Source organism: Lutjanus erythropterus, chromosome 14, assembly GCF_056507025.1.
Source record: "Lutjanus erythropterus isolate fLutEry1 chromosome 14, fLutEry1.hap2, whole genome shotgun sequence".
Classification (NCBI taxonomy): domain Eukaryota; kingdom Metazoa; phylum Chordata; class Actinopteri; order Lutjaniformes; family Lutjanidae; genus Lutjanus; species Lutjanus erythropterus.
The window spans coordinates 14,364,739-14,377,431 of record NC_139330.1 but is presented as its reverse complement, the minus strand read 5'-3'; the positions used below and the strand labels follow the sequence as shown (position 1 = coordinate 14,377,431).

At 39.6% G+C, this 12,693-nt stretch overlaps 1 protein-coding gene across 2 annotated transcripts in view; it reads left to right on the top strand.

The window, feature by feature from the left end:
- Positions 1 to 12,693, top strand: part of dntt (deoxynucleotidyltransferase, terminal) — a 92,590-nt gene that overhangs the window by 34,497 nt on the left and 45,400 nt on the right. For both annotated transcript variants that reach the window (XM_084735726.1, XM_084735725.1), the window contains exons 7-8: positions 905 to 1,037; positions 10,087 to 10,189. In XM_084735726.1, the coding sequence (XP_084591852.1) occupies positions 905 to 1,037; positions 10,087 to 10,189 (236 nt within the window). The remainder of the gene's footprint in view (positions 1 to 904; positions 1,038 to 10,086; positions 10,190 to 12,693) is intronic.

Sequence of the window (12,693 nt, the reverse complement as noted above, 5' to 3'; positions counted from 1 at the left end):
GAAGTTAGTGTATATCTGCAATGACTATTTCTCTGAGGTGATGCAATTCTCAAATCTGAAAGAAATAGCTGAGTGAACAGGAATACAGCTATGCAGGAGCCTCCAAACATGTAGATAGCATCCGCCTCAATTGTTGTCAGTGATAGAAATCCCACAGAGCATTTAATGTACGTGGTTAAATGTCTCAAAAGGAAGTAGTGATACGCAGCTTTTCATTTGTCTGCTTCATTTCTCTGCCTCTGCTCCTGCTCAGGATGTTGCTGAGTGCATATACTGTAGCACTGCATGAGGTGGTAATTCAAAACATTATATTACACTGCTCGCAGGTTCCCATTCAGTTTGAAACTCCATCCGATAATGTATTATGCTGACAGACATCTTCATCAAACTGGTCATAATCCATCATTCGGAACACTGCAGTCTCTGCTTCATGCAGAGAAATAATGTGAGTTTTTGACATAGGAAATGTGTTTGAACCCTGATCTCTCCACTGTATTCTGTAAATCTTTAAACAGCACAAACATGAATTATCCCATTTATTTTATTGCAGTACAGACAGAAATATCATTAAAGTGTTTGTAATTAATTGGTGGTGTGGCTCCATCTGGTCTCGGGGAAAGAAAAGAGAATTGATGCTTTTTATGTAGCACAGAAGAATGAGATGCATGAAATCAACAAGATACCCATCAATCCATCAATCATAATTCAGCTCAATATCTACAGTGACTGTAATTCTCTTGTGTCTGCAGCAGGAGTGTACCGCTAGTCGCCTCCCATCAGGCAGCAGAACATATCACATTTTACCTTACTTTTAATTCAGCCTGACTCTCCACTTCCCCAGAGCAAATGGCTATGATTGATGGCCGGCTCCCAGACTAATAACCACGTGGTCTTTTCCCTGTAGGATTTCTACATTATGGAGACATCTCCAGGGCTGTCAGTAAAGCAGAGGCCCGAGCCCTGAGGAACATTATTGACGAAGCTGTCCATGCGATCACACCGGATCCCGTACTAGCACTGACAGGTGGCTTTCGCAGGTACAAGACTTGTCTCCTCCTCTCACTGTTGGTAGTTGAAACAGAACATCACTTCCTATCCCGCATTTTTCCTTTGGTAATACAATAACTGTCATTAATAAATGGTAAATGGACGAACATTGGAATAATGTCTGTATATGATTTATAAACCAATTATTTAGCAACTGGGAGGTTTTATAGATATTCAGTGGCAACTCTATGATGGTAATCCAAATAATATTTATAGACAACACATTTTCACTCCCAACTGGTCAAATATGGCACCATGTCAGTGATTCCAATGCTTCGACCTATGATGCTGTAGGGAGCAATACTACATGACAAAGTTGGGGTTTCTGATTTGTTGTTGATTTGATTAATTTTTTTTAAATAAGGGCTCAAAAACATGAGGAAAAGATCATGTTTTGGGTTACTATATGTATGTTATATTTGTGAGGTCCCGTATGCATGTAATGTAGAGTACTTGTGTAAGTACATGGGGTATTATAAACATCAGTTGCAACTTTATAATATCCATCCAAATAATGTTTATAAGCAAATTGATAATTAACCATGGCAAAGTGTTACAAATCCAGTTCTTCTCTATGTAATGATTTCTAAGAGGTTTGCAAATCATTTGGTAATCATTAACAAGCACTTCACACTGTTTGTTTCCAGTAAAATAACTATAACTAAATTAATTAAAGTTTGCCATTTATTAATGCCGATCATTATAAAGTGTGACCTTTTCTTTTGTCCCACTAATGTAAAAGTATTTTTTTTTACTCACAGAGGAATGCAAACATATTTGAAATGTCACAAGAGGTCTGCTTGAATCCTCATTTTTATCACTAACTGCTGTGTGTGTGTTAGAAGCATTAGCGCTGCTGGAGCTTCAGTGCATCATACGGTTGATATGAATTAATAGCACAAATATGTTGATTTGAAAACACAGCACATGACAGCTCACAAGCTCTTTGTCCTTGGTCATAAAAAAAAGCCTAATCTTGAGTGTGCAGGTCATGCCAACATAGTTCTGCATCTACATTAAGATGATGAAATGCATTACATTGTCAAATTTCAGAGAGCACGGTGAGTGCTCTTGTAAAGCTACCTACTGAGTGCAACTATTTGCTCACAGTCAGCGCCTCCCTCCGTTGCCACCTCTTTGTGCTGTTCTTTTTTTATGTGCGGTGCTTTGTGCCTGAGTAAGCGTGGAGCACTCCGCTCTGTGGTGTTGTAAAAATCCAGCCATAAGCAGTGGTGTGTGCGGTAAATAATTCAAAAGCAGTCTGGCAGTAAGGACAGGCGCTTGCCTCTCAACAGGGGTGACAGAGCTGCCACAGCTTAGCTGATGGTCTTTAATAGTGCCTGGGCTACAAACATTACATGTTGCCAGAGAAAGTTCACTTTTTCTCTAAAAAACGTATGAAAGTTCTTCTTTTCTCTGTTTGTTGTGCTCTAACATATTCCAGTTTGTCAAAGTTTGGTACAAAATTATCATACGGTGACTTTTAAAGTGAGACACAGGAACTTTTGCTAAACAACAACCACTGTGGCCAAGTAACAGTTAGCGAGAATTTTAATGCTAAGCTATGTTAAACGTAGCACAAATGGAAATGAGTCACAAGCTGTGTCCCATTCTGTTCTACATACTAAATCATTATGGAATGGTTTTGTCCTAACATTATATCCTACCTCATGACTGTTATAGTACGGCAGAAACTACTTATAGAAGGCGTGTCTGTCCAGTTCAAACTCATCATTACAAGCAGATAATTATTATGAGCATTGACATAAATAAAGATGGACACCATGACTCCACTTCCTCCCCCTTTGCACAACTGAAGCCAAAATATCCCAGATACAAGTGCTGCCACCTTGTGCTGGTGACATCATTAGGAGCCAGAGTCTGTGCAGTGATCATCGTTGGAGTCACGTTCCCGCCAGTTTTACATTTTAGATGTTTTAGTTTGGCCCGTGTCCCACCTTTTGACCTGTACTGCAGCCAGCCACCAGGGAGCAATTGAGATGCTTTGGCTTCACTTTTGGGGAGCTGTTATGTTTTCCATTTCTATATACAGTCCATAAAAAAATGAACTTAACACTCCCGTGATTGGGATGTTGCTTTTATAGCAGTTTCTGCCTTGATAACTTTCTTTTTCACGTCATGATTTTAATGTGCCTGCAACACCAGTCTTATATTAGATTATATAGAATTACAGTAGTTTTAAAACCCAAAATGACCCAAAATGAACATTGTACTTGATTGATTGATTGACTGGCATTTGTATAGAAATTATTATGTCCCATAGTTTATGTTCCAACTTAGACTCTCTATGGTTTCTTTAGTTAGTATACAAGAAATCCACAATTTACGAGAACAGTCTGTCCACTGAGGCCAAACTGAAGTCAGACCCTTCATCAGACTGTAAAACAGCGAACAAACTGGGCTCCATGTTTGGTTATAGGGGACTGTATTAATATTATTATGAAATTTCACACACTATTCATTACTTGCCACTGAAAAAATGAAAACACATTACTGTAACATGTTACTCAGCAATGCATTACTGTCTAACACTGTTTGGAAAACAGCCTTAAAGTCAGCAAACCCCCTCAGTAATGTGCAGCCATATTTTTATAGTTTCCTCACATTAGCTAACATTATAGCCCCCATAAGACTGTAGCAGTAAAACCGCTGACTGTATTGACTTGAGCATAGATTCGTATTACTGCTTACGGATTCAGCTTTTCATTTATAATGGGAAGACTGTGTTATTCGTCTTCAAAAGTTACATATTCTCACCGTAACATCTGAATCGCAGTGTAGATTTAATTTGTCTTAGCGGTTAGGTCCACAACTTTCCTAAATAAAGATGGTATCAAACAGCACAAGGAAAAAAAAAAATCCAATATCTCTAATCTTCAAAAGGATAAATGACAGCTGGAATGATATCTGATTATGTAAATAACTGCTCCTCAAGGGGAAAATGTGGTAAAGGAGATGAGGAAAGTGATTAGAGCATCATGGATAGTTAACATCAAGAATGAAGGGGAGGAACAGTGCAAGATTTATGGGCCAGGAGTCGGCTGCAAAGTGTAAAGGGGCCTGTGAGAGAGCTTTTATGGCTTCAAACTCGGGGAGATGAAGCACACATTTACTTCATCTCATATTCGGTGCAGGCTTGGGGAGTACTATGTGAGACCTAATTGGAATCATGTGGAGCTATAATTGAAGAATGATGACTTGTACATTATCACTCAGTAAGTAAGTAATTTACCTTTATCTTGTTGAAAAGCAGATTCTCCAGACATGGTTAAAACACAGCAGGAGGCGTTATAAGGCCTATTACACCAAAATAGTTCATATGCTCTCTAAGATGCCAGCAGCACCACTAATAACCCACTAATTCTCTTCAGTGTGACATATTTGAAAATGTTCCCTTCTAAAGTCCTGTCAAAGCTCGATTTAATTACCTATAATTTCCAGCATGATGTAGAGTCTCTTAATAGCTTCATCTTTCCAGCCGATAGCCCTTGTCAAAAATGGAAGTACACATATACCATATACCTCTTTAAATAGATATGCTCGGCTGTGGCGAATCTTTCATCTCTGGATAGCATGCACAAAGAAACAACTCGGCTCCCAAAAGTTTCAGGAAATAAGCGCTGTGCTCCAGTAAACTCAAGCTGTCATCCACTTCAGAGGGAAACAGCATGGCGGGGATTTGTTGACGCCACTGACATTAGCCTTATTGAAAGGACAGCTGTGGAAGGCGGGTGACAAGTCTTAAAGCGGTTTTGTTGGGGGGAGGATTAAAAATAGATTAGGCTTGAAAATACAGCTTCTACCACCACTGTGTGTGAAAGGCTCACGCGGTGTCAGCCGAGCGCTGTATTTATTTCGGTGTGAAGCCGGCAAGTCCCTGCTGTGGATCTTATTTAACATCAGATTGTCTGGAATACGACTCAAAGTGACACTGATGAGGGGTCCAACGATGTCTGCTCTCAAATCCTCAAACAGGGCCGAGTCCTGCTGCATTGTTTCCCCTGAACAACGACCGAGATAAGTAATCCTTATCAGTTTAGTCCAGGGTGTCATGATTTTTAAAAACAACTCTATTATCACCAGGGGAAAGAGCAAAACAAGCTGTCTGATCATAAGGTATAGCCCATGAATGCTTCACTTTTTCTTCCTTTTTTATGGTCTATCTTCTTGATTATCACCTTGTTTTTCTGTGTTAGCTAGAAATTTAGATGGCACGTGAGATACAAGGTGAAATGATGCATCAGTATGCCTGAACTTGTTCCTTTTCCCTGTGCGGCCACTTTTAACTGAACTCTCTCCTTCCTGCAGATGAATGCATTCTGTGAAATTTCCAGCAGCAGCAACACTTCCAACATCTGTATTATTTATACATGTCGCCCTGTCGTCCACACAAATTTGTAAATAACCATGTATATTTTATGGGCTTTGTGCTGAAAAAATTAATAATTTAGCATTTTCCCTCACGCAATAAAATAGTAGACTGGCTAAATTCAACTGCTTTTTCTCTGCATTGCACTAAATTGAAAGAAACACTGGAGGTGTTACTGTGCACAGTGTGTTAACAGCCCATCAAAGCTAATATTTTCAGCAGAGTCTTCCCAGCCATATCTCCTGCTGAGCAGGAGTGGATGCCTAATGCTAAATAAAAAAACAGCGTTCTGAAGGTGCACCATTAGATGCAGAGAAGAAGAGGGAAAAAACACTCTTTGCTGGGGAGAATGTGCCTGACATGCTGTTGTCTACTTTTCCGCTGACTGGTGTTGAACTAGAGGAGGTAGCTGCACAGACCTGACACATACTAATGCGATGGAGGTGAGAAGCGTAATGCCACGGTGTCTTCTCCTCACATAACCACCAATTCCCATGTTAGCCCCTCACATGCACGCACACAACCACCCGTCTGATAAAAATCAGCTTGTTTTTAAGCCCTGATTGGAGGTAAACTGAATTTATGCTGATGATCTCTCCATCTCTCTCCCGCTTTGGTTTTTTACTATTCACGGCACACATTTATGCAGTGCACTCGAGTGAGTTTTGCCAGCGCAGCAGAGGCTAGCAGTGAGACTCACTTAACAACTTGAGCGCACTGTACAAGCTGGAAGTGTTGTGGAATCTCAGCTTTGCCAATTAAGAGTGGAAGAGTGTAAGGTTTAGAGGAAAGTTGCACATTCAGCAGATGGAAATCTGTGATGCGGTCTCAAATAGCTGTGTCTTACCAGTCAACTCATTAAAGAAATGTCAACTTTTCCCATAAAGGCCTACATAAATACCACTGAGTATAAGCGCAAGTCTCAAAGTGAGTCCTCCTACATCTTCTATTATTTCAGCAAGAGAATGAATTATGTACTGTACAGTCACAGTGCGAATGAAATGACTGTGACTAAAGCGGCATCTGCTGAGTGAACCTGTAAGCCGGGCACTCATTCTGTTAATGCCACAGGGATACATGCTCTCTGCCACTGACGCTAACCATTAACATTATCATGCCTTGTGGAGCTCTAATGGCTGTTTTCTAATACTTCCTTGCTCCCTGAATTAGCCACGGTGACCTTTGAAGCTTTCCCACAAGCAATTCACGGCTTCTCTCCATTCCTTTAATGTTCCTCTCTCTCGCTGCTGTCACTCATTTGTTAGGGGTGGCGAGGAGAGATCAAACACAGAGCCTTGCGGCGGCTGAGGTTCCTTTGGAGACATATCGCCCCCAACATTCATTGTTATTTCGCTTTGTTGTTAGCCGTGACTCTGTCACTTACGTCTGTATGTATTTCACCTATTGTTTAACAAAACTGCATGGGTGTGAGTGGGTGTTGGGTAATGATCATGTTTGAAATGATGCCTGGCCCTTTGGCAGGTAGCGCCGGCGTAGGCCAATGCTGAGGCGGCAGCCAACTTTAGCAGATCACAGCCTGGCAGGGAAAGCTTCTGTCATTTGAGGGGCAACTTTAGCGCTCGTGGATGGTGTTTGCTGTGTGTTTGTCTCTGCATTGTTCTCGCTTTCAAGACTGTTGAAACGCCTGCCATATGAGGTTGTTTTAGCGGGTTACTATAATCACAGGATACTACTGTTTCTTTTCATCATGCCATCTGACTGCTGTTTGAGTCTTCCCAGAGCCTGCAGTGAGTGAAAGGCAGGGAAACACCTTAGACAGGTGGTCAGTCCAAGCACATTCACTCTCATTATTTCCACTTTGGAACAGTTTCCAATTCAGCTGAAATTGTCAGTGTTGTTCTAGGCCACCATTTTCTTGTTGCCTTGCTTGAATGCCAACCCACAGGCGAGACTACAAATTAAGCCAGTGAGTCATCGTAACTATGTTTCTTTCTTAGGACTTTCTTAGGTCCCTGTGATTGACTGGTGACATGTCCAGCATGTAAACCACCTCTCACCGACCAAAACCTGAGATCGGCTCTGTTCCCCCAGTGACCCTCTAAAGGATAAGTGGTTATAGATAATGGATATTGGATCATTTCTGTGAATCAATATTAACAAAAAGGCACACGACCTCTTGCTGTAGATCACTGAAATAAACAAAGATGGACACCCCGGATTCACTTCCTCTCACTGTCCAGGGCTGGTTACGTTATTTGTACATATGCAACTCTGGCACAGCATGGACCAATCTGGAGGAGTGGCTAGAGCAGGATGAATATTTTGCTGGTAGGAGGAACTCATTAGCAATCAGTTGGAGCAAGCCTCGGTACCAGTCACTTAAATCAGCTCTCATGACCTTCAAAGCACAAATATAAAAATATAAACATGCTTTCAAGGACAGGTAATTCTGATCCTTCTGATGAGCTCAGTGAAAGGACCCATGGGTTTTTCGGTGTGATGAAAACTGGAGTTGAATTGGGGGATGGAAGGATTTATCGATCCAACACTGAAATTAAAAGCTGACAGCAGCAGAGGAAGTTTTAAAGTTTGACAGCAACGATATGTTTGGCTCACATAGATTGTGGCAAAATCTGATGAAACAGAGACAGAAAAGAGAGAGAATGTAAATAAATGCCATGATGCATTTTTGATTGAAAAACTAAAGCAATTTAAATGGTGAATCTTCTGTTTGATGGGAAAAAACAATATTCTTCAAATAAAATATTAAAGGGGTTATGTACTATAGCAGTCAGAGACAACATTCTTATACAGGTTGAAAACAGGCTCAAGCATTTTTCCTATAGTCTTCAAGCAGATGCATAGCAGTATGGCCATGCTAGCTTTAAGCTTTCACATTAGCTAACTGGTAGCCTAGTCAGTCTCAATAACTAATAGAGACAGAGTGCAATATGTCAAACTGTAAATCATGCCAACCGGGAGGGAAAACCTACGGTACCTCGATATATAATCAGGAGCTGAAATACTGATAAAATGATTGTGGATAGCAAAAAACATTAGATTTCAGTAAATCAAAGGATTGGTTTTGTACTCCATGTTTACCAGAGAGGAAAAGTTACATTGACAAACACAATGTTTTCTGTGTAATTCAGTGTCTCTTCTCCTTATTTTGCTTTTCTGTGAGAAACGATCACACTAAATGGCCAGAAGTGAAATCCATTGGTATTAACAACTACTTTAAACCTTTTAGAAGATTATAAAAATGTAGTTCAGTGTTCTGTAGCCTGTTGGTAATTCACCCCACCACACAGCAGTTTTAGCTATTTTTCTTTGCTAGCAGATGGAAAGTGACAAGAGGCACCTTCATGCAATACAAAGTCAATGGAAAACCCATGAATTATTATCTCATTGGTGTGCGCTGTGTCTCTGTGTCTTGCTAACTGATGCTGTCAGTTAGCGAGCTGGTCGTTAATGGGACAGTTGAGTTTCATAGTTTATTCAAGAGGCGTATGTGTACCATTGACTCCGGTCTACAAACACCGCACATGCAACACATACATATTTGTTACAGTACAGGAAATTCTAGAAGTGCTGCATGACTCAAGTTAGCAGGGGGCAGAACCAGAAGTTAGCTCATCTGATGGAAGTCTACGCTGCACATGCTCTACAGGCGCTGGGGCTGGGAAGAGATTACCAAGGACTTGGAGACTCTCTTGGTGACTCGAGCGACTTGAAATTTTTTTTAAAATGTGTGACACACATAAACTTGATTCAGTAAAAAGAGTTGACCCTCCCATCTCTCCACAGGATGAGGCTGTGACAAGTTGCACGAATCACCAGAACACCACCTCTTACAAATTCTAGCCATCCAATTTGATTGGGTTTGATAAATTCACACTCGGCTAACTTACTTATTTGGCATTCAGAATAAGATTTTACTCTGCCTCATTACATTCCCTGGCTGTGTTGTTCTCAAAGAACTTTGCAGTGAAGACAATGTTCTACATGAATTTAAAAGAGAACAGATTTTACTCATCGTGACAAAACAAATCTTGACCCTGAAGCCATAAACCTGCACTTACTAAGCCGCTGTGTGTGAGAGCCTCTGACACTCTCAGTCAGATATCAGTCATCTCAAGCTGCATCTTCAGAAATGGAGACATCAGAGTCCTGACTAATAGGAGTGATCTGAAAACTGTGTGTTGTAATTGATGCAGCAGGCTGACTCCAGACAGAGGCTTTGATATGCCTGTTTCTGTATCTTATGTACATGCAGGGGTTCTCTGCTGAGCTTTTCATATCTGTTCCTCCCTGATAATCACTTGATAATCACTTACAGTACTGAGTCTGCAGTTGTGCTGACGGAGAAAATGCATTGTGTAAGCGCAGTCAGGCTCCATATGGGTCTGCTTTATGACACTGATCCAAGTAGAAAATGATGATTCTCATAAAAGTTAAAGCTCTGACAGCTGAGGCAACAAAAAGGGAGCTTTTACACTTAACAACTTAGGACAAATTACTTGTTTGAATAATGAAAAAAGTCAGTGCCATTAGTATGGCCCATGCTTTTAATAGCTTCGTCTGCCACCTTCCCTCTTCATCAGTTAAGGGCTGTGACTAAAAGATAATTCTTTTCATTATTTCCTTGACACAGTCAGTGGGTAACGGCGCTATGTCTTTATCTCCAGGGGGAAGGAGTTTGGTCATGACGTAGACTTCATCGTGACCACACCTGAACTGGGGAAGGAGGGGAATCTGCTACCCAGCATTATTAGTAGACTGAAAAAGCAAGTAAGTATGCTATTCCTTGTATTTTAGCACCCAAGGGAAATAATGAGGATGTTGAGCCATAATTTGTAAACTGAATTGTGTGCTTTCCCTACAATTTATATAATTAGTAAACAGACTGGTTTAAATTCAGATAATTCAATTTAAATTAATTTTGTAAAAACAAAAGTAGATTATACGCTAGGGTTACTATTTAGTGGACAAAATGAAAGCACTATAGAATATCCTCTGAAAAACCTGTACTTTTGCATTGCTCTAATGTTACATCACAATGTGAAGGAATTCAGGACACAGTTTCTAACCAGTTAAGATTAATTATTGAAACTGGTTTAGAGTTTCAAGACACAAAAACGAAAACTGGGGTTTCCACACACTTTTAAGTCAACCTAACTTACTATTTTTCTTTTTTCCACAAAAAAGTGAAGAGGATACAGCAGACTGTGCACTTGAGGTTGACACAATAACACAAACATCTACTAAAGGATGCAGTCCTGTACGACACAACCTACAGCCTCAAGGCTTACCACTGAGTTGAACTGAGTACAAATCTAATATTTCAAACCTCATGAGGTAATATTTATTGAAGAGGTTTGAGATTTGATGGCACTGTGGTGCACAGCAGCCTTTTGTATCAGCTCTTCCTAAGTACAATTCAACATAATGTAAGTGTATAAATAGAGATTTACTCATCACTAGTTAAAAATTGGTGCAACCACAGAAACTAGTTCTTGACAAAATAAACAGCATCAACCTGATCAACCTAATTCTATACTACTATACTTTTTTTTTTTTTACAGATTATGTACAACATTTTGACTGGATGCCACTATTGGTGTTCCCTGGCAAGCGATTTACATATTACTTAAGTAAGAACATTTCATAAGCTTTATGGTAAAAGCAGACAGACAGATTTAGAACAGCTTTAACACACAAACTAATGTAATGACAACTTTTTCTCACAGTGTTTATTGACTCGATGCTGAACCATAGGGCTGTCCAATGATCTATATTATTTATTATTTTCCTTTGCGTCTGCTTAGACAGTGATGCACACAGTACACTCTACCAATACACACAGAAACATACAGTGCATATACTTTGATTTTGATTTGTGATTTGGAATTAATAGAATCATCATAGTAGGACACTTTTCTAGATGAAAATATGAAGAATCTATGGTGCTTCTTGCCTGAAGGACGTATCTCTTACTCCAGTGCATGGAAAATTTGTCAGTAAAAAGACATAAAATCCAGTTTGTCACTCATTCAGAACTGTGTCCTTTGAAACTTATGGCCTTTTTCTCTTTATAAAAGGGAAGTGGTCTGTGGTTTTCTGGTTTTGTTACCTTTATTGGAAAGAAACTGGGGAAAGGTGAATGAATCAGGTAAAAGAGAAATAGCACATTTTGGTAGGTTACTTTAAAAACTTCTGGCTGTGCTTTCAAGGACCATGGTCAGCCCTGAAGTCCCCTTAATGGAAACTGGGTCCTTTAATAGAAAATGGGCAAAAAAGAGAGGTGGACGAGAGGAGAAAAACAGGAGAGCATGACAGAAGACAGACAGACAGACATGTAGTGGCTGGTTAAAGCAGAGAGAAAGTGAACATAAAGTGAGAACAGAGAGAAAATGTGTGAGTGAGAGATAAAATACAGAGACAGACAATGTTAATGGCAGCCAGGCTATGTTTACATACACGTAATGGTTTAATTATTGGCTGTACTCAAATGATGACAATTATTTGCTGCTAATATCACACTAATGTGACAAATATCAATGCTCTCCAGAAGTGTCCAATTAAAGCCCAGTGCATGTAAACACATTTATCTAATTACATTTAACTGAGGGCTTAATCACAATTGTGCAAACAGAAGTCCAGCATGTCCATATTTACACCTACTGCTTTTACCTCATCCAGTGGTTTAATGAGAGGGAGAAATCAGAGTTATTGTAAAACGATTTGTTGTGTGCATGCATCGATTCAGCTCCTGAGACGGGGAAATTACCAAATCGCTTTAATGCCTGCAAGTTCAGTTACATAAACATTGATTAGATTTGCAGTTAGATGACTGGCAAATATGAGTCAGAAGTGATTTTTTTTGGTAAAAATAGAAATAGAAGGGCTTGTTTTTCATCCGTGAATAATGACCTTGCCATTTGAGATTCCTGACTTTAAAGTAAACTTTTTCTCTCATGCCATTATAGGTGAAATTTACACAAAAATTTTATGCCCATATAATATAATATTAATTTTGCCCTTGCTGTTATTGAAACAAAGAGCAAAAAGTGGTGGCAAAACAGCAAATCATAACACGTCTGACAAATCCAAATGTCTGCTCTGAAAAAGGTGTCTTCAACTAGTTTCACTCCACATTACAATGAGTCATCTAAAAATGCAAAAAGGATGTACATGATGTACAAGATAGGGACCAAAGTGTACAATTATTTCTGGTGAAAAAATTCATTATTAAATTTAGCCAAAGGTAGTATTAAAATTAAATGAAAGTAAGA